The sequence below is a fragment of the Cajanus cajan genome, chromosome 2 (genome assembly GCF_000230855.2).
Source record: "Cajanus cajan strain Asha chromosome 2, NIPB_CcT2T_4, whole genome shotgun sequence".
Taxonomy (NCBI): Eukaryota; Viridiplantae; Streptophyta; class Magnoliopsida; order Fabales; family Fabaceae; genus Cajanus; species Cajanus cajan.
The window spans coordinates 71,483,239-71,502,316 of NC_138518.1; the positions used below are offsets into that span (position 1 = coordinate 71,483,239).

Sequence of the window (19,078 nt, forward strand, 5' to 3'; positions counted from 1 at the left end):
TCTAGTTGCAAAATTGACACATTCCTAAGCCCAAAACGAAAAAATAAAATAAAATTAAACACTACTAAAAATTCGGTTCCCCGGGAACCGAATTCTGAGCACAAAAATAAATAAATAAAAAACACTGCTTAGAATTCAGTTTCCCGGAAATCGAATTCTGACCCAGTAAAGAGGTCTATTTGGGTAAATAATGTGTAATAGATGTTTTTTTTGGTATTTTTTTTATAAAAAATATTATTTGAGAAAATTCTCATCATTATTGTTATTGTACACTAAGAAAAAAATTAGTAAATAATTAAACATATCATTTATTTTATTTTACATTTATTAATTAGTTCGAAAACTTTTTTTACACACTTCAATTTTTGAACAATAAGTTTCTAATTTGTTTTTTTTTTCTCATTTGTTTTCTCATTATTTTATTAGAAATTTCCTTTATTTTTCTTGTGTTTAAAAACTATTAAATTTCGTTTACTCCTATTGAATATTTAAAGTGGAGGTTTAAGTCATAAAATGATGATTGAATATGATTATTACAAGATTTGAAGTGAAGATTGGAGGTATGAGAAGACGATTTTTTCTATTCTTACAAGATTTTCAACTTAAATTTTAGGATCCTTATAAGTTAAATCTTAAGCTAAGAATTGAATTTTGTGTTTAGAAAGTTATTCATTAAGTGATTTGTAATTATGTAAGATTAAATATTCTGAAATCAAGTAAAGATAAAATCGCAATAATCAAGTTTGTCAAATAAACAAGAGTTCTATCAATGCAAATGTGTAAGATGTATAGTTAAAATTCATATCATTTATAATTGTTTAAGTGACATTTTAATTGAATTGTATGCTTATTTGATTGTCTTTTGTGCAATAGTTGCCTTTTTTTTTTAGGTTATGAACAATGTTTTAAGTATGTTTGTTAATTCAAAAGGTCAATGAGATACAAATTAGAATGAAAATGGTGAAAAACATATTAATATATCTAGAGATTTTCTTATTCAAGAAAATGAAAATCTTAATTATATCTTTAGTAGATTTTGAGTATCTAGATATCTCAAATAATATGATGTCTCCTAATTTTTTCTAAGAAAGTGCAATACCTTAACTTATCATAGACTCTAGTAAAAAAGTGAACGGCTTCATTTTATCTTTAATGACTAGAGAAAAAAAGATTTACTTGAGACACATTATTAATTGAATGTAAATCAAGTAATTCAAGGTGATTGATTTACTTATAAGTTTTTTTTTTTTAATGAAATCAAGTGTTTAAGAATTTCAAATCATCAATTTATATTTAAAGTTGATATAATTGTCATATTTTAAGAAATATTGATAAAAAAAAAATAATTTTTATAATGAAATAAGGTTACACGTTAGTCATTTGAAAAAAAAAATGTCATCTATACATATTTGACTATTTTAGTCAATTTAAGTTTATTTGACTATTTAAGTCAATTATATTTATAATACATTAATTATAGTATTTTATAAATAAAAATTGACTTAAATAGTAAAATTGGCTTAAATATAAGGTCAAAGAAAATCTCTCTCTCTCTTTTTAATAGAACATCTCATTGCTACATGTGGAGCGGCTATATCATTTTTTTTCAGTTAAGAACAGTATCAAGTTATAAAGACTTTTCTTTTCAAAAACTGTTTTAGTTAATTAAGCATAAAATCTTGACTTAACCATTCATGTATTCTTCTGTTAAAATCTAAGTGTATGTGACAAGTTATTTGGAATTTTTATTTATCTCATTTCAATTTCTAATTATGTATGCATAACATTTGATTTGTAACTTTCCAATAGATAAAGAAAATTATTTAGGAAACATTTATAAAAGAGAAACAGAAAACTGTTTACACAATGAAACTTAATTTAATTGCAGAGTAATATTAAGTCATAATTTTAAAAGTTGAATTCTATCAATCGGTTCAACTGAGAATTAGATCAAAACCCAGTTCAGTAATAATTTCAGATGGAATGTCACTGTTCCGTGAGACGTTATCGACCCGACTTTTAAACAGGTAACGACCGTGATTCAAAATCACGTCCACTGCTGTCCATCAGCTTGTAAGAGTAACACAAAAACACTAGATTTTATCACTTTTAATAATTGTAAAATAAAATTTAGACACACTCCACTTGAAACTAGGTTGTGTAATTTAGGAGGCTACAATCGCCATTAATTGATTTAATTCAATGCTCTTATTTATTTGTTATATATATATATATATGTATATTATTTTTATATATTATCTAAAACTTAAATTTTATATAAATAATTTTTTTATTAATTTTATGTTTTTGTTTATTATATATATAGCAAATTTTTTCTATATATATCATCTTAAATATAAATTTTATATATTTAATATATATGTTGTGAAAAATAAAAATTTCCAATCATTTTTTATATGTTTAAAAACACTTTAAGATATAATATCAATTTCATTAAAATTAGTGTAGGAAATACATATGATATGTATATTTTTTTTAATAAAAATTTAATAGAAATCAGATTATGCAGTTCATTTAGTGACTCACCGATTCAATATCTAATTCACTTGTTTAGTACTCTAATCGATTTAATGATCAATCCAATTTTTAAAACATTAGTTGTTGTTATCATATGTTAGGCTTCATACCAATGGATATTATGTATGTTTTAAAAACCTTTTTTTCTCCTTATGATTTAACCATGTGTGATTTTGTTTGTATCCTGACAAACATCTCTTCAAACAAAGAACCATGGTTTGACCTCCCTTCAACAGAAACTTATTTTTTTTTTTCATCTACAAGTATGGATGCATCGCTTGATCTCTACATCATTGGAAAGACTTTCAATACAAGAGATCCTACACTTGGATATACTGCCTCCCATTACCAAACACCTTTGACCTTCCTTTAGCGAAAACCTTTTTTTTTGTTCAACTACAAGTATGGACGCCTTCACACCATTGGGAAGACTTTTGACACAAGAAATTTTACACTTTGATTCATCACCTCTCTTTGTCAAATACTTGTTCGAGTCTCTAAGTAGGTCAGTTGGGTGATCATTGGCTCTAATACCACTATTAAGCACCTGAGATTCACATACACATGTCTCTAACTTAGTATGATGTTGTCCAATTTGAACTTAAACTCGCATAATTTTACTTTTGATTGTCTCTCCAAAAGTTATATACCAATAAAGACTGTGTGTATTTTATAAACCTTTTTTTTTCCTCGTGATCCATTAATATGAGATTTTGTTCATACCCCAACACTATAGTATTCCTTCGTTGCAATCTAAACCGTCAAATTTTGAGCCAACCATCATGAAACTTCTTATAATGAGTAGCATTTGATTTGTAAACAACATATATAGACAAAAGAAGTATTGAGGAAACATTTGTAAAGACAGACAGGAAATCCAGAACCTGATGATCAGGTCATAAACCACTCAGATTATCACAAAACTGTATTTTTTTTATAGTATGTATCTCTTAGATTTGCTCTTTTGTCATGATTATAATTGTATATATTTATGTCAAGCTAATAAGATTGAATAACTACTATTATATTTGTTATTGGTGTCTTTAAAAACAAGTTGTGTCTCTAACTACAAATTACTTGCGTTGCATCTAGTTATCATATATCGCAGGTCAAAGAGCAGCAAAATTACAAGGTTCAAAGAGAGACATTTATGTAACCGAAATATATTGTATTCAACCAAATATTTTGAATTGTCATTTTATCGCTTAACTTTTGCAGTTATATTTTACTTATCTTCAGTTATTGCTTGATAATTAGTCGATAGTTTTATTTATCTAACAGTTGGTACTTGGTATAAATAGACTTCCAGCCCATTGAGTGAACAATAATATCGTTCATCCTTTTCAAGCTATCACTTTTCATTTTCTTTCGTCTAGAATGGTATCAGGAAAATAATTTGTGATACAATAACTCATTCTATCATGAATAAATCATATGTTAAAATTTCTATTTGAATTTGCTATTATAGTAGTCATTTGATCTACAAGTTACCTGCCTGCTAATAGCTAAGTCATCAACATAAAACTTCTTTCGGGTGATAAGCAAACAATTGTCCACATACGGATACATAATACATTGCTATCTCACTGATCAGGTTCAAGTATTCATAATTCATGTTCTTCCGGTTCCCTTTTTTTTTTTTTTCAAGGTTTGAATATATTAGTTTTCATTTTATAAGATAATTAAAATAATTAGCTATATAAGATGTATTTGTTATTTATTTACTTATAAAATTTATTGCTGATTTGTATAGCAGACCCGTGAGAAATTTTTGGTAATCATATGCAGTATAAGATCATGGATTCTATTAAAGTTCATAGATTGTTGTTTAAAGATAAAGTGGTTCTGTTTACTTATATAATTATTCTTTATAATGTATGTCACTAAATTTATAATTTAGCATGGGTTATAAAACTTTTGTTCTCGACGAAAACATGCAAGATTGATGATGCATGCACGGCACACTTAGATGAATGGAAGAAGAATCATAAGAGGTGTCATCCCGAAACAACATCATCACAGGTTGCTCTGTTTCTCAAGCTGGTCCTCCTACGACATAGGAACTTGCATTGCCACCCTCCAATCATGTGCCCACAACGCAAACCTCTCCAAGGGCAAGGAACTCCACACCCACTTGCTCAAAAACGCCTTCTTTGGATCCCCCCTTGCCGTCACAAGCCTCATCAACATGTACTCCAAGTGCACCCTCATCGACCACTCCCTCAAAGTCTTCAACTTTCCCTCCCATCACGACAAAAACGTCTTCGCCTACAACGCCCTCATCGCTGGCTTCGTCGCAAACGCCCTTCCCCAACGTGGTTTTGCTCTCTATAGCCAAATGAGGCATATGGGTATTGTCCCGGACAAGTTCACTTTCCCGTGTGCTATCAGAGCCTGTGGCGATCTTATGGAGATTAGGAAGATTCATGGGTTGTTGTTCAAACTTGGGTTGGAGTTGGACGTGTTTGTTGGCAGTGCGTTGGTTAATACTTACTTGAAATTCGGGTTGGTGGGGGAGGCACACGAGGTGTTTGAGGAATTGCCTGTGAGAGATGTGGTGCTTTGGAATGCGATGGTTAATGGGTATGCGCAGATTGGGAGGTTTGAGGAGGCTCTCGGGGTGTTTAGGAGGATGTGGGGAAATGGGGTGGTTCCTTGTAGATACTCTGTTACCGGGGTTTTGTCGATATTTTCTGTGATGGGGGACTTTGACAATGGACGAGCTGTGCATGGGTTTGTGATGAAAATGGGTTATGAATTAAGTGTTGTTGTTTCTAATGCGTTGATTGATATGTATGGGAAATGTAAATGTGTTGGTGATGCGTTGAGTGTGTTTGAGGTGATGAGTGAGAGAGATGTTTTCTCGTGGAACTCGATCATGTCGGTTCATGAACAGTGTGGTGATCATTATGGAACCTTGAGGCTTTTTGATAGAATGTTGGGAACTGGGGTTCAGCCTGATTTGGTTACTGTTACGACGGTTCTGCCAGCTTGTACTCATCTGGCGGCGTTGATGCATGGTAGAGAGATACATGGGTATATGGTTGTAAATGAGATGGGGAAGGAGGGAAGTCAGAGTGATTTTGATTATGTTTTGTTGAACAATGCTTTGATGGACATGTATGCAAAGTGTGGAAACATGAGAGATGCTCTCATGGTTTTTGACAACATGAAAGAGAAGGATGTGGCCTCGTGGAACATCATGATCACGGGTTATGGAATGCATGGTTATGGTGATGAGGCATTGGATACTTTTTCTCGTATGTGTGAAGCTCAAATGAAACCTAATGAAATCAGTTTTGTTGGTTTGTTATCTGCATGCAGCCATGCAGGCATGGTGAAGGAGGGGCTTGAGTTTTTGTCAGAAATGGAGTCAAAATATGGTGTTTCTCCATCCATTGAACACTACACCTGTGTGATTGACATGCTTTGCCGGGCAGGGAAGCTCGTGGAGGCTTACGATTTGGTGCTAACGATGCCGTTCAAGGCCGATGCTGTAGGATGGAGGTCTTTGCTAGCAGCATGCCGTCTCCACAAGGACACAGACTTGGCTGAGATTGCTGCTAGTAAGGTGATTGAACTTGAACCAGGCCATTGTGGAAATTATGTGTTGATGTCGAATGTTTATGGAGTTGTTGGTCGATATGAGGAAGTATCTGAGGTGAGGCATATAATGAAGCAACAGAATGTGAAGAAGAGACCGGGATGTAGCTGGATTGAACTTGTGAATGGTGTGCATGTTTTTATAACGGGTGACAGGACACATCCCCAAACTGACTTTATTTATGCTGGCTTAAATTCGTTGACAGCGGTTCTGCAAGAGCATGGGTATGTTCCCCTTATCTAGCATTTGGTTTGCAAAGAAAGTGAGGCATGATTCTATGACAACTTTTGTCAGAGTAAATTGCACTGAGGTTTCGGGAGATTGTATATGTCTTTGCCTAGGTGGAAATTGAAAACGAGATTTTCCGTTAAATTGATTGTCCCAGAATGCCTAATCACTAGTTAATTCATCGGGTTATTATCTGTTTTTAATGTACATTTTTCTATCATCTAGATCTAGTTAATTGTCACAAAAACTATCCAAAAAGGGGAAAAAATGATCATTAACATATGATTGAGAGATTAGTATAATGGATCTTGAATAATAATTAAACTGAAGTACAAGTACAATAATAAGTAAAACAAATTGTAACTGAAATTATGTTCTAATTTTAATTTTTCCATATCACATATATTTGTGCCGCATATACCTTGGAGACTCGAGCTTTTACATGCAGTATATAACACATGAATGAAATAGTGACTAAAAAATAAATACTTATTCGAATTAGTTTGTGGTGGATCTGTGATGGAGATTTCCCTTTAAATAAAAAATGGTTAGTTTGGGGTGGATTTATTTTTGACATGACTGTGCAGCATATTCCTTGGAGCTTTTACATGCTTTATATAACATGAAAGAATGAAAAGAAAAAAAAAAAGCTTTTATCCCAATTAGTTTGCGGTGGATTTGTGAAGGAGCTTTTCCTTCGCAAAACACCGGTTAGACATCTTAAAAATAAGAGCGGATTACAAATTTGGTCCCAAAATTGTAGGGGTTAGTAAATTTGGTCTTGAAATTAACAAAATAGTAAAATGGTTTTTAACTTTGTAAATCTTCAATGATTTTTCTTTTATCTATAAGACCATTCACATACTACTCAAACTTTTTTTACTATAAAGCCGAGTTAAAACAGTAAGTGTCCGAGTGATGGATAACTAAATACACATGTAACTAAACCACACCAGTTGAACAAGGAAAAGTGAGTAACAAATGTACATGGATCAAGACCCTCAAAATAGAGGATAAAACACATTCAGTTTTTGCATATACTATTGTCATTTATGCACTATCTTGATTTGTTTTACTAAGCTTTACTTCTAATCTTATATCTTTGACTTATTCAGTAAAACAGTAGAATCTTCTATGTGGCTGTAATTTAAAGTGTCTAATTAAATCTTCATGAAAAGACTTCTCATTTATGGACAGTTTTTTCTCGTAAAAAAATTGCGAAAAGAACTTTACAACTATGACATAAAGTCGTTTGGGATGAATAAAAAATGTATTATTTGGTATTATTATAGCATAAAAGTAAGTAAATTAAATAACGTAAAATTAATTGTGCGATGCATACATAGTTACATTCTTCGTTATATTATATTCAGTTTTAATCGATTAAAAAACCATTTGTATATTTAACTGAATGCTGATATGATATGAACACTCAGGGAAACCCATTATTCTTTCTCAATTGTTCAATGAATTATTTATTGGTGAGTAAAGAAAAAAAAAAAAAAAAAAAAAGATATGCGCTCAAAAAATTACTTACACTTTTTTTAAATTTAAATAAATTTGATATATATTTTTTAATTAACTTAATATATATTCTCTCAATTTACATAATATATCACGATTCTTTTTAAAACAAAATATAAGAAGATATTTTTAAAACATTATTTAAAAATAGAAAATTAAAATTAAATATAAGATATTTTTAAACAATTATTTAAAAATACAAAATCAAAATTAAATATTTTATCTTTAAAAATATCATGATTTTTTTTGTTTTAGTTGTTATAAAAATTAATGTATTTTTAATTTCTATATTTAATAAAATGAAAAGATTTTAGTTTTTCATTAGAAACTAATTTCCATATTTTATTGAATGTAGAATACTTTTTATAAAAAAATTTAAATTAATATGAGATGACTCCGTCTAATATCAAGTAAACAACCCACCTTTCTAAAAATAAATGCAGTATTTTTTTTTCTATATAAATTAAAAAGTTGTGACATTTTTTAAGATAAAGACATTTAAGAAAAGAATAAATGAGATTATAAGAGCATTGATTAGAGCAGGAAGGTACAAATATCTTTGCCTTTTGGAGACAGCTAGAAAACTTGCACGACTCTTTCATATCAACATGTAGAAGAAATAGAACACCGCCAACTCGTTTTTTTGGAGCTTGAAATTTATGGCAGAATTGAACGGAAGAGTCAAAAGTGAATGCGATGAACTATGGAACGCTTCAATATCACTCTAGTAATTGAATTTGGTAAGATAGGAATATTTATCTCTTTCATGGAACCCACCTTTTAATTCACTCTATTTTCAGTATTTCTGTCCAACAATAAATAACGATACTGCTTAATTTTTGTTCAAATTATTCACAAAAATACGAATTGAAAAGCCTAATTCTATTCTTACTATTTATTCTTGATAAAATTAACGCCTTTGTGCTTTACAAAGCCATGAGTGTAAGTTCAACGAGAAAAAAAAAAGGCATGAGCGAAGTGTTGAATTATGGGTTATGAATAAGCAATAGTTTTATTATTTTCTCAAAACTTAATTTTATATATATAAAATAAATTCATTTACTTTTGAACTAAGTCTTTATGAAGGTATTCTATTTAATAATTTAATATTTTTAACGATTTAATCATTTAATTAATTTTTTTTTAATAAATTTTAGTAGATTTATTATATTTAATTCATTTTTTTTATATCAAAATTAAAAAATTTAACTATTAAATTAGGATTTTTTTAATATATAAATCAAATTTATAAATTTAAAAAAATTAAAATTATTTAATAGTTCATTTTTATTAATCCAAATTCATGGATAATATTTTATATTTAAATTATTATATAACGAAGTTTTTTCAAATTTTTTAAAACAAAATTATACTCCCTTATTAATTCACGCTTTGAAACAAATTCTTTATTCCGTCAAGATTTGCTATTCTTTTGTCAAAGAATAAATGAAAAGGTTTGTGCCTGACACCTGGAATTTGTGGAGAATACTATCACCATCATGTGAGTTAACAACAGGGACAGATTAAAGGGGGACCATCCCCACGCCCTACATAGGAAACAAAATTTCAGGTTTTTAACGTACCAACTTTTCCATCAATGACAAAATTATGGGTCCACGAATAATGTTAAAATTAAATGTAATTTTAAGGCTGCTACCTAACCATCTAATAATGCACTAAATTAGTCTCTAAAGTTATGAGTACTTCGTTCCTAATATTGCAATAATGTTACTTTGATTCTTGAAGTCACCTAATGATTCTAAATTTCAATTTCATTAAGTAATTTGATATATTACTCCTTAAAGATCAATCCTTTGCCACAGATATACTTTCTAGGCACAACAATTAAATATTTATAACTTTGCTTGCATTATCGGACATTTAAAATTATAGCTCACTCCAAAGTTGAACCCTAAATCCCTCCGAGCAAATGACAATAGTTAGCAATGCAACGAAATGACTCGTGTCATGCAAATTCGAACGTATTATCGCTGGTCCAGAGTTTAAAGAAGCGATTGAGAACATTTCAGTGTGGATGTTCTGGTTGAGTGCTAATTAAACAACATTATTTCTAAACTTTGTGGGGGGACATCGTTGCTACAGTGTGCTAAAGTGCCAAACATTCTCTGCAATTAAATGGTGGCACTATAATCGCCCTTGCCCAGATAACTCACTAGTTAGAGCCAACAGGACTAAGTTTAATGAGCAACAGGTTCGAACCCTGCAGTCGTAAAATTCCCTCAATACTACCCCAATGACCGAGAAAGAAAAAAAAAAGATCACTATACTTGCACTTATAGCCATTAAACAAAACTATTGTTACAAGAGTATGACAATGCGTTTCTAGTAAGATTGTAAAAATGAATATACATATATTTCCTTATCCTTCACAGACGAACAAAGTCAAAAAATGACAATGAAAATTGAAAAGGAACAGGTAATGAAATGAATCTTGAATTTCTTCGAAGCCAAGAAAAGGATTTGTATCATGATCCTACCTTTTCCTCCTTTTATGTGTGAGCACAAATGAATTTATAGAAAATTGGTTCAAATTCCTTCAGGGTTAATCCCCCTTTTCATCTGCCAACCTCTGATACAAACCAACACTCAACGTATATATTGGATGCTGTCATTGAAGATACTACTTCCGCAACTATAGAAACACTGCTCCAAAAACGATCCCACATTTCCGTGTACCCTTATTTTAATCCACATTTCCTAGTTTCCTCTCAGACAGCCAATCCAAAGGTATGTAAACTCTCTTTGATGTCTTGACCTTCAAACCTATCAGTATCAAACAAATTTCCAATTAATATATATATTTAAGAAAATGAAAAGACATATTTGATCCACCCACCCCCTCTTTTGTTTAAAACAAAGCATTATAAAACTTCATTTGGTATTCATTATTGAAGCTTTAAGCAACAAGTAACAGGCACCTGAGCACCCAGACATCTTATATGTAATTATCCTTTCCCAAGATTATCAAGTATAAACCCTTTACAAAGCAAATAGACATTTACCGTTGAATGAGGAATCTGAATCAGAATGAGTGAGATGCAATACACAGATAGGGAAAGGATAACCCCAGTAATAAAATTATGTAGCAGCCGCCGATTGTCTTTTGTAGGTATGAACACTGTCTTAAGTGTATTTGTTAATTCAAAAAGTCGATGAGATACCTGCAAACCATGTCAAGATAGCAGTGCATACAAAATGTGTAACTTAGTATGATGGGACTTGAATATAAATAAGAAAAACAAACAAATGAAAGAAAGAAGAAAGATCCTTACAAATACGTATATAGCAGTTGTGAGCATGAAGTTGAGCATAGGATACTCGGGGATAAGAGAAAGAAGCCACTTGGGTTGTCCGTTTGGCATGTTAGACCTGTATACAAAGAGGAAATTATCAAGTAACTCTTAACTGAGTTGAAGTTCGTTCAAAAGTTCCATTCCATTATAATATTTTCCGATGTTTAATCTAGACCCAATATACTAAGATTTAAATAAACATGCCAATTCCAGTCTCTCAAACCATGACTGACTACAGCTACAACTGAAACTAAATCATGATCTACGAATTTAACTATGCACTATTATCTATTGAGCTGGGTCATTGCTTAACATAAATATTTCCAATTCAAGGATCTTCGGTAATGAAAATACGAAACAAATGAAAAATATATGATGCATCATTCATTTGAGCGCATATCCATCAGACCAGAATAAATCTCTTAAAATTGTTAATTACGGTATTAATGCATCATGAAGTCCTCTCAATGAATAACACGGAGAGAAGGGCTCAGTACACACACACCTTAACCAAATATGAAACTGGGAAATGTATGTCTCCAAAGTAATCTTGCCAAGCCACCTGATACAAAATTGGGGAAATTAAGAAACAAAAAATAGATAGCGGTCACCAAATATAAAGAAAATGGGTCAAAACCAATCAACATGGAATTTTAATGATTAAGGTAAAGAACACATACGCAAAGAGGGTCAAAGAGAAATTTCGTAGCCGCTGACTGAAATTCCTCAAGCAAATGTATACACTGAAAAATAATAAGTAAAAGGATCAATAGAAGGATCTGAAAAGAAAAATATAAATACATTCCACATATTACTCTAGGATTGCTATCTTTCAAGCTTAAAGAAAGGAAACAACGAAAACATTAAGAACAACAAAAGGAATAAAAGAAATAGATAACACCTACGTAATTGGAATCCATGAGGTGTAGGGGTGGAGCTTGTTGTATGAGACCTTGTCAAGCTTGTATATGTATTCATACCATAAGTACCCAACCTGGAAAAGAAAGATGAAAAAGAGATGTTCATGTTTACCCTTTTTGGTCTACATCAAAGAATATTGGAGTAATAACATAAAAGAAGAGAAAACCATGGATAATCTTAGGAAATAATCTTATTGTAAGATATGCAACTCACAAATAATGAAACTGATACAATGATGGTTTTGATGGTAACTCTTCTCTTCGTTTCACTCTCTTCCAATTTTTCCATCCATTTCTCAACCTGAGATGGTGAATTTTCAAATATAAAACAGCTGGACTGAATATTATCAAAAGGGGAAAAAATACCCAATGACCACCACACAAGCTAGTATGTGAGATTACATTTGGATGAAAGTAGGCATAAATCATTCCAATTATCCAGATGTAGCGATCAAGCCCAGATCTGAAATGCCACTCATGCATTCGAGGGAGATCAGGCTTTGCAGGATCGGTATAACCTGCCACAAAAAATTACAATTATGCATTTGCAGCAAACAGCATGTAAGCTCATATTAGCAAATCAACTAGGAAACTGCAAACAGACTACATTCAAAAAGCAACCACTTAGGAATTGGAGGAGAGCATATCTATAGAATTTTTTGATAGAATATAGTATCTAATAAATAAATGCATATTACTGTCATTTTGACAATAACATTATTATTGGGAAAAATTCATGTACCACATTGACTATAAATAGTGCCTGATAAGAGCTTACAAGGCTTAGGCACTCCTCAGCTTACAGCTGATTTGTAGGAATGAACTAGGCCCAAATTATAAGAATTATTTTATCAAGTTGACAGTAATTACGGTTAAAAGAGGAAGGGGATTTCCACAATTTTAAGGACAATAAAGGCATTCAATTCAAAGCCCACAGCTTTGAGGGGCCAGGGGTGAAAAAAACTGGCTCAAGGCTGAGTTGTAAAGTATAAGCATGTGGCAAGCTCAGTTATGTGAGTACATTGCGAGAAGAGTCACAGCAAAATGAATATAACCAAAAGTTAAACTAATAACAGAGAAGTACAAGCTACAAATATTACTCACCCAAAAAGAAAGCAAACGGGCTCCAAAATATGTCAAAGAATCCAGGGATTTCCCAAATCAGGATCACCACAAGAAAGCATGCCACAATCTTTGCAGCCATCACGGACCTAACTTCATTATATTTGTTATATATACCCAATGCTCCATACACCATCAAAGTGAAAAGCGTGTGCATTGGACATATATAGTAGAGCATATAGTCATTGTTAAGCACAATACAACAGAACACCACAAAAAAATTAAGCCGCCACATCATCTGCATAGAATTTTAACGAATTAGGTATATTGTTAATGAAAAAAGAGTAACAAGAAAAAGATAGACAGTGAACACCAAGTAAAATAAAAATGGTATTTGAGGTCAAGGACCCTATATTACCTGAGTAAAACGTGCAAGGCTAAAATCTTTTCTGACATAATAATAGGAGAAGTTGCCAAATCCAGTCATCCAAACATATGCAGCAATGAAAACACGTATTGCATTGTATATCTCCGTGGCAGCAAAATAATGATACATTAAAAAGAGGACCTGAACAAATGGAACAAAAGCTTGAATGGAGGAACCATTACTTAGAAGTAACAGACAAAATTAAAACTTTCTGATGAATTATGGCCTTTTGAAAGCAACATACGAGAATACTATATAGAGACACATCAACTTGAATTTATTTCAATAACTACAAGCCTTAATTTCCATCACAAACACACATCATCAAATAGCTCCAATTTTCAGTTTATTCTAGGCATTGCTTTGAAAGCCACACTGAAATTATAAGAAAAGGTGATTAGTCTATATATTAATAGAAGTGCCTAGAATTGCAGAAAGTCAATTTGGTTTTATGCTAAAAAGCTCTACAATAAAAGAAATTTATCTTTTACAAAAGCTGATTGAAAGGTACTGAGGTAAAGAAAAAGACCTATATATGGTTTTTATCGACTTGGAAATAGCACATGATTGAGTGCCAACTGAAGTGTTGTGGAAGACTTAGGAAAAGAAAGGTATTTGTGTGACTGTGACTTATATCTGTGCTATACAAGACATGCATAATGAAGTGACTACTAGTGTGAGAACTCCAAGAAACAAGACTAAGAACTTTCCTTTAAGGATAGAATTACATCAGGGCTCTACCTTGAGTTCTTATTTGTTTAATTCAGTCTTAGATGTGCTTACCAAAGACATAAAAAGATTATCCTTAATTGAATACTTTTTGTAGACTTTGATTGAGGAATCAAGGAACAAGCTTAATTGTCAACTTAGGCTTTGGAGACAGACTTTTTCGCTTGAGTAGGAGAACCACAGAATATATGTATTGCAAATTAGTAGGAATCAAGAGAAAAATGGCATAGAAGTAAAAATGGGAGGATGTCGCACCATAGGCTTCTAAGGTCAAATGTCTAGGATAAATATTACAAAATGATGGAGAATTTTATGAAGATGCAAATATAAGATACAAGTTGGATGGTTAAAATGGATAAAGGCATAAGGGGTTATTTGTAATCATAAAGTACCCATTATGCTCAAAGGGAATTTTATTGTATTGTTATATGTCTAGCTACACTATATGGTAGTGAATGTTAGACTTTAAAGGGACAACAAGAGAAAAAAGTGAGAGTAGCAAAAGCAAGAATGTTAAGATGAATGTATGGTCACACAAGAAAGGATAGGATACAAAATAATTTTATTCAAGGAGATATTAGGGTGACACTAATTGAGGAAATGAAAACAAAAATCAGTTAAGGTGGTTTCAACATGTGCAAAGATCACTCGAAGCACTAGTGGTGAAAGTAGATTACATGGTTTTTTGTAATGTGAAAAAGGAAACAGAGCAAGAAAGACATTGAAAGAGATTGTTACGAGGGATCTTAGTGAATAATATCATTGAGAAATTGATCTTTAATCGACCTCAATGGTGTCATGCAATTGATGTAATCAATCTCATCGAGTGGAATAAGTAGGCAAGTTGAAGCAGGTATACAATGTTAGTTTTAAAGTAAAATGTCAAATAAAAAAAAGGTCAAGTAAATACTTTTAAACAATATTTCTTTTAGAGGCAAGCAGAAAATACAGCATTTTTATTTACAAGTTTTTTACATCAGCCAAAAGGGAGAGCTCACCTGCATCCATCCTTTCCATTCCTCTGTTTGATACCGATTAAGGTAAAGCATGCTTTTTCCCGAAAATGTTGATGTGTCATTATGTTTCTTTAAAGAACTCAGAGCTGAAACTATAATCAGAAGAAGGAAAAGGAAGATGAAAAGATCCCGACTATAACTCTGTAAAAAAAAAAAAAAAGGATGGTCAAGCAAATAAAAAAATTTATTTCAATTTACAAATGGCAATAGTTTGAAATCATATAAATATATAATGACTTAAATATATAGAACACAACTGCAGATACAAACACATCTTTAGACAAAGAAATAAGTATTGCCAAATCAAGCCTGTGTCACAGTGCATATCTAAACAAAAAAAATGCAAAAAATCTACAAGTAAAACATGTTATAAGAATCTTCTTAAGTCAAACCTCTATCAAAGAATAAATCTTACCAATCTATTGATAAGCAATTATAGGGAGAGAAAAATTGAACATAAAAGCACATTGAGCTAAGATATCATAAATAGCAAAACATGTAATTGAAAAAACTACCAAAGTGAAAATTATCCTGAAGGTGAAGCAGTTTACAATATAGCATGTTTTTCAATTACTTGTATAGTTAGTTTGCAGGCATTCATAACCACCATACATATCTCAAAAGGGATATGATTTACATATAAATATTCAAAGGAAAAATAAAAACATTAATAACAAGAAAAAAGTGTGAAAACTAAAAAGAAAATAATTATAAAGAAGCATACAAAATCTGAGGATGTCTTACAAGAAAAAGTTACTTTATGTAAGCCTCGGGACTCAAAATAAAGCAAAACAAAAGATCTCATGAATGATTGACCAAAATATAAGCAAATTATAACTAATTTCATGATATTATCTCCAAAATATCCTTCACTTAAATGAGATTCTATTTCCAATGATCTTTTTTATTCTTGATATCAAGTTCCAATGAAGGGAAATATAGGAAAAAACTTTAATTTTAATCGAGATTAGTAAAATTAACCGATGATAACTAACTTTCTTACTTAGTGAATAAGTTAGTTAATTTTATTTATATTCGAGTCCAGAGAGAATACATCACTTGAAAACAATATTTCATGTTGTAGCTCAAATGAAAAAAACAAGTGGAAACATAATAAGTGGTATACAAGTACCTTGGTGGAATCTCCAAGTATGTTGGTTCGATCACATATGTAGAAATAAAATAGAATCAACCCAAATTCAGCCCTATAAAAATTTTAAATACATTTTCAGAATTCAGAAAGAGTGGAACAGATTATATTTGGTCATTCACAAAATGATGACATACATTGCCCTCAAAGTTGCTCTGTTTTCTAGCAAGAAAGAATCATCCATGGTCAAAAACCTACACATGAAAAGTAAAAAGGTAAGAATCTTTATATATAAAAGTAGAAAAGAGAAAGAACACCATGACATTGCATATCATAGAAAATGACCGAATCAAATTCAATTTGACAGATGAAGAATGGAATTTTGCTGATGTTGATCTTGAAAGCCCTGATTCCAGCAAAATGGCCCGATCATCTTCCTTAATCGCATCTTTTCCCAACTCTTCAAGACTAGTATCTGAATGACTGCAGTTCCCAATGAAAATTAATTAAGCATCAAAAAATATTTGATAAATTATTTTATGCTTCCCATATGTAAAAAAACTTTAGATTAGGAAACTCAGTTTTGAAAGTAGCATGAACAAAAAACAAAAGTACATCTTTGATCAACAAAAAAAGTGATAACACAAATCAAATTTAGTTGTTTAAATGAAAACTTAAAATAGATCAAAAGTAGAGATGGAAAGATACCACCCAATCACCCATACTAGGTGTTTATGTTCAAAATGCAATTTTCCAACAATACTAAATTCTCAATAGCAGTTTTGTTTGCATGACACAGAGTTGAATGCCACAAGAGTCATTAAGTGTTCACAGATGTACTGCAAACACTGGGATCCAAAGTCCAAACAGTTCAAAGCTTTAGAGGCAGCATCTAATTATTTATTGTATATATATGTGTGAGTGTGTGAAGTATCCATTCACTGATTTAGGTACTATCATGTGTTCAAAATAAAGGTCCCAGCATGGTTTCAGATCTCCAAGTAAAGTGGAGTATCATAAAATATATATATATATTTTATCCATATCATCAATTTGATGATTAAATGCTGCTACTTGATTTCTGGACCACTATCTATCCCCAAATACCTTACATGATTACATTAATACCTATTTTAAAGATTTTCCCTTTACCAAAACAAATTAGATCGTTATTGTAATAACATCAAGTGTCATCCCAAGATTTATGTGTAAAATATCGTAGTTATATTTATTCTTCATCATAATCACCCTCTTCAACTACGTCTACCCAATCACAAGAAGAAATGGTCAAATAGTAGAGATGAAACTTACACTTGATACCTATATTCCACTAATACACTCTAACGCTTTGATAAAACCCAAGCAGCTAAAGTCAATATAATTTGCTTTGTCGTGACAGTGAAAGAAACTTACACTTTGGGAGGAGACGAGGTTTTCTTGTATTCTAAGTACTCCGAATATATCCATGAAACAAAAACTGGAATAACCCCCAGCAAGAAAGACACCTGAAGACATAAAGCAAAGCTCCATCAGAAACTGCCTCCCAAAAATTAGCATAAATATTCCTAACTCGCGCAAAATCGAAAGCAGCAGCAAAAGAATCCAATCCCATTATAATCCAACAGAATAGAGCCATCAACCATAAATGCATCCTTCAACGAACAGAAACTACACATTTATTTCCTTACAGCACACGTCAGCAAGCTCAGATAACGGCATAGAAGTTTGCCAACAAATCATACTCTCTGATTCAGAAACGGTTTTCCCCCAACCACATCTAGGCTTAACACACTGCTTCAGATCACAAAAACAACAGATTGAGCAACTGAAACCCGCACAATTGCGCTCATTTGAACTGAATAAAACGAATTCCCCCCACTTTCCATCCACACCATCCACATCCAGATAGAACAATCCCGCCACTCGTGAAGAACGAGATTTAAAGAACGGAACACGCAAGCAGATCGCGAGAGTAATCGCAAGTTACGAGTCCCAGAATCCATTGAGCAGCGACTAGAAAAAACAGTTAGGAATTGAAGAATGCGAGTAAGGACGCACCTGGCCCGGCGTGATTGGCCCCGAAACCACCATCTGGAAGGAGAGGAATCCGCTCCAATCTGCAAAAGAAGGATCTGAGTGAAGGAAAAAGAAGGCGCATTGGAAATGGAAGATTGGGAATCGGAAAAAGCGTACCAGAGACGACGAAGAGACGGAAGAGCTGATTTGGGAAGAGAATCGCCTCAGAGAGTGATCATAAATAGCAGAGAGAGAAACGGAAACCCTAGAGAGAGATCTGAGACGAGGAGTTTGCTTCAAGAATAGAGAAAATGTCGGAGGGGATGTCTCTCTCTCAGTGGTTCAACATTTGGAAATTCGAAGAACCCTTTTTTCTTTTTTTTTATTATTTCTTTTTTATTATTTCTTTTTTCCTCTTTCAAATGAGACACATTAGATGAGATGAAGAAAACAAATGCTCTTCTATTTCCCTATGTTGTGTGTCTCTCACATTACGTTATTGTTGGTTGCCACTTGCTTTTCTCCTCTTCCTCTTGCTTCCAATAAAATGCATACTTAACTAACACACTTAATCACTTCTCAATCCAACAACTAATCTCATCACTATACT

At 31.9% G+C, this 19,078-nt stretch overlaps 2 protein-coding genes across 2 annotated transcripts; one reads left to right on the forward strand and one right to left on the reverse strand.

The window, feature by feature from the left end:
• Window positions 1–4,285: 4,285 nt before the first annotated feature.
• LOC109813239 (Pentatricopeptide repeat (PPR) superfamily protein) lies at window positions 4,286–6,577 on the forward strand. Its single transcript, XM_020377399.3, has one exon. It carries the CDS (start codon window positions 4,508–4,510, stop codon window positions 6,383–6,385), a length of 1,878 nt encoding a protein of 625 aa, XP_020232988.2. The 5' UTR covers window positions 4,286–4,507; the 3' UTR covers window positions 6,386–6,577.
• A 3,583-nt stretch (window positions 6,578–10,160) lies between these two features.
• LOC109813218 (protein REDUCED WALL ACETYLATION 3) lies at window positions 10,161–18,939 on the reverse strand. Its single transcript, XM_020377371.3, has 17 exons — window positions 18,646–18,939; window positions 18,511–18,569; window positions 17,866–17,957; window positions 16,798–16,935; window positions 16,650–16,706; window positions 16,495–16,567; window positions 15,345–15,503; window positions 13,609–13,758; window positions 13,233–13,488; window positions 12,531–12,646; window positions 12,343–12,429; window positions 12,114–12,202; window positions 11,889–11,951; window positions 11,714–11,770; window positions 11,188–11,284; window positions 10,918–11,076; window positions 10,161–10,678 (listed from the first exon to the last, which is right to left on the reverse strand). The coding sequence occupies exons 2-17, from the start codon at window positions 18,541–18,543 to the stop codon at window positions 10,673–10,675; spliced, it is 1,632 nt and encodes a 543-aa protein (XP_020232960.1). The 5' UTR covers window positions 18,544–18,569; window positions 18,646–18,939; the 3' UTR covers window positions 10,161–10,672.
• Window positions 18,940–19,078: the final 139 nt, after the last annotated feature.

Bases quoted from the DNA above. Each gene is read 5' to 3' on its own strand.
- LOC109813239 (XM_020377399.3), top strand. From the start codon at position 4,508: ATGAATGGAAGAAGAATCATAAGAGGTGTCATCCCGAAACAACATCAT.
- LOC109813218 (XM_020377371.3), bottom strand. From the start codon at position 18,543: ATGGTGGTTTCGGGGCCAATCACGCCGGGCCAG. The intron at 16,707-16,797 runs GTCATTTTCTAT...TTTCATGTGTAG, and splicing joins GTCAAATTGAATTTGATTCG to GTTTTTGACCATGGATGATT. The intron at 15,504-16,494 runs GTACTTGTATAC...TTTTTTTTACAG, and splicing joins TACTTGGAGATTCCACCAAG to AGTTATAGTCGGGATCTTTT.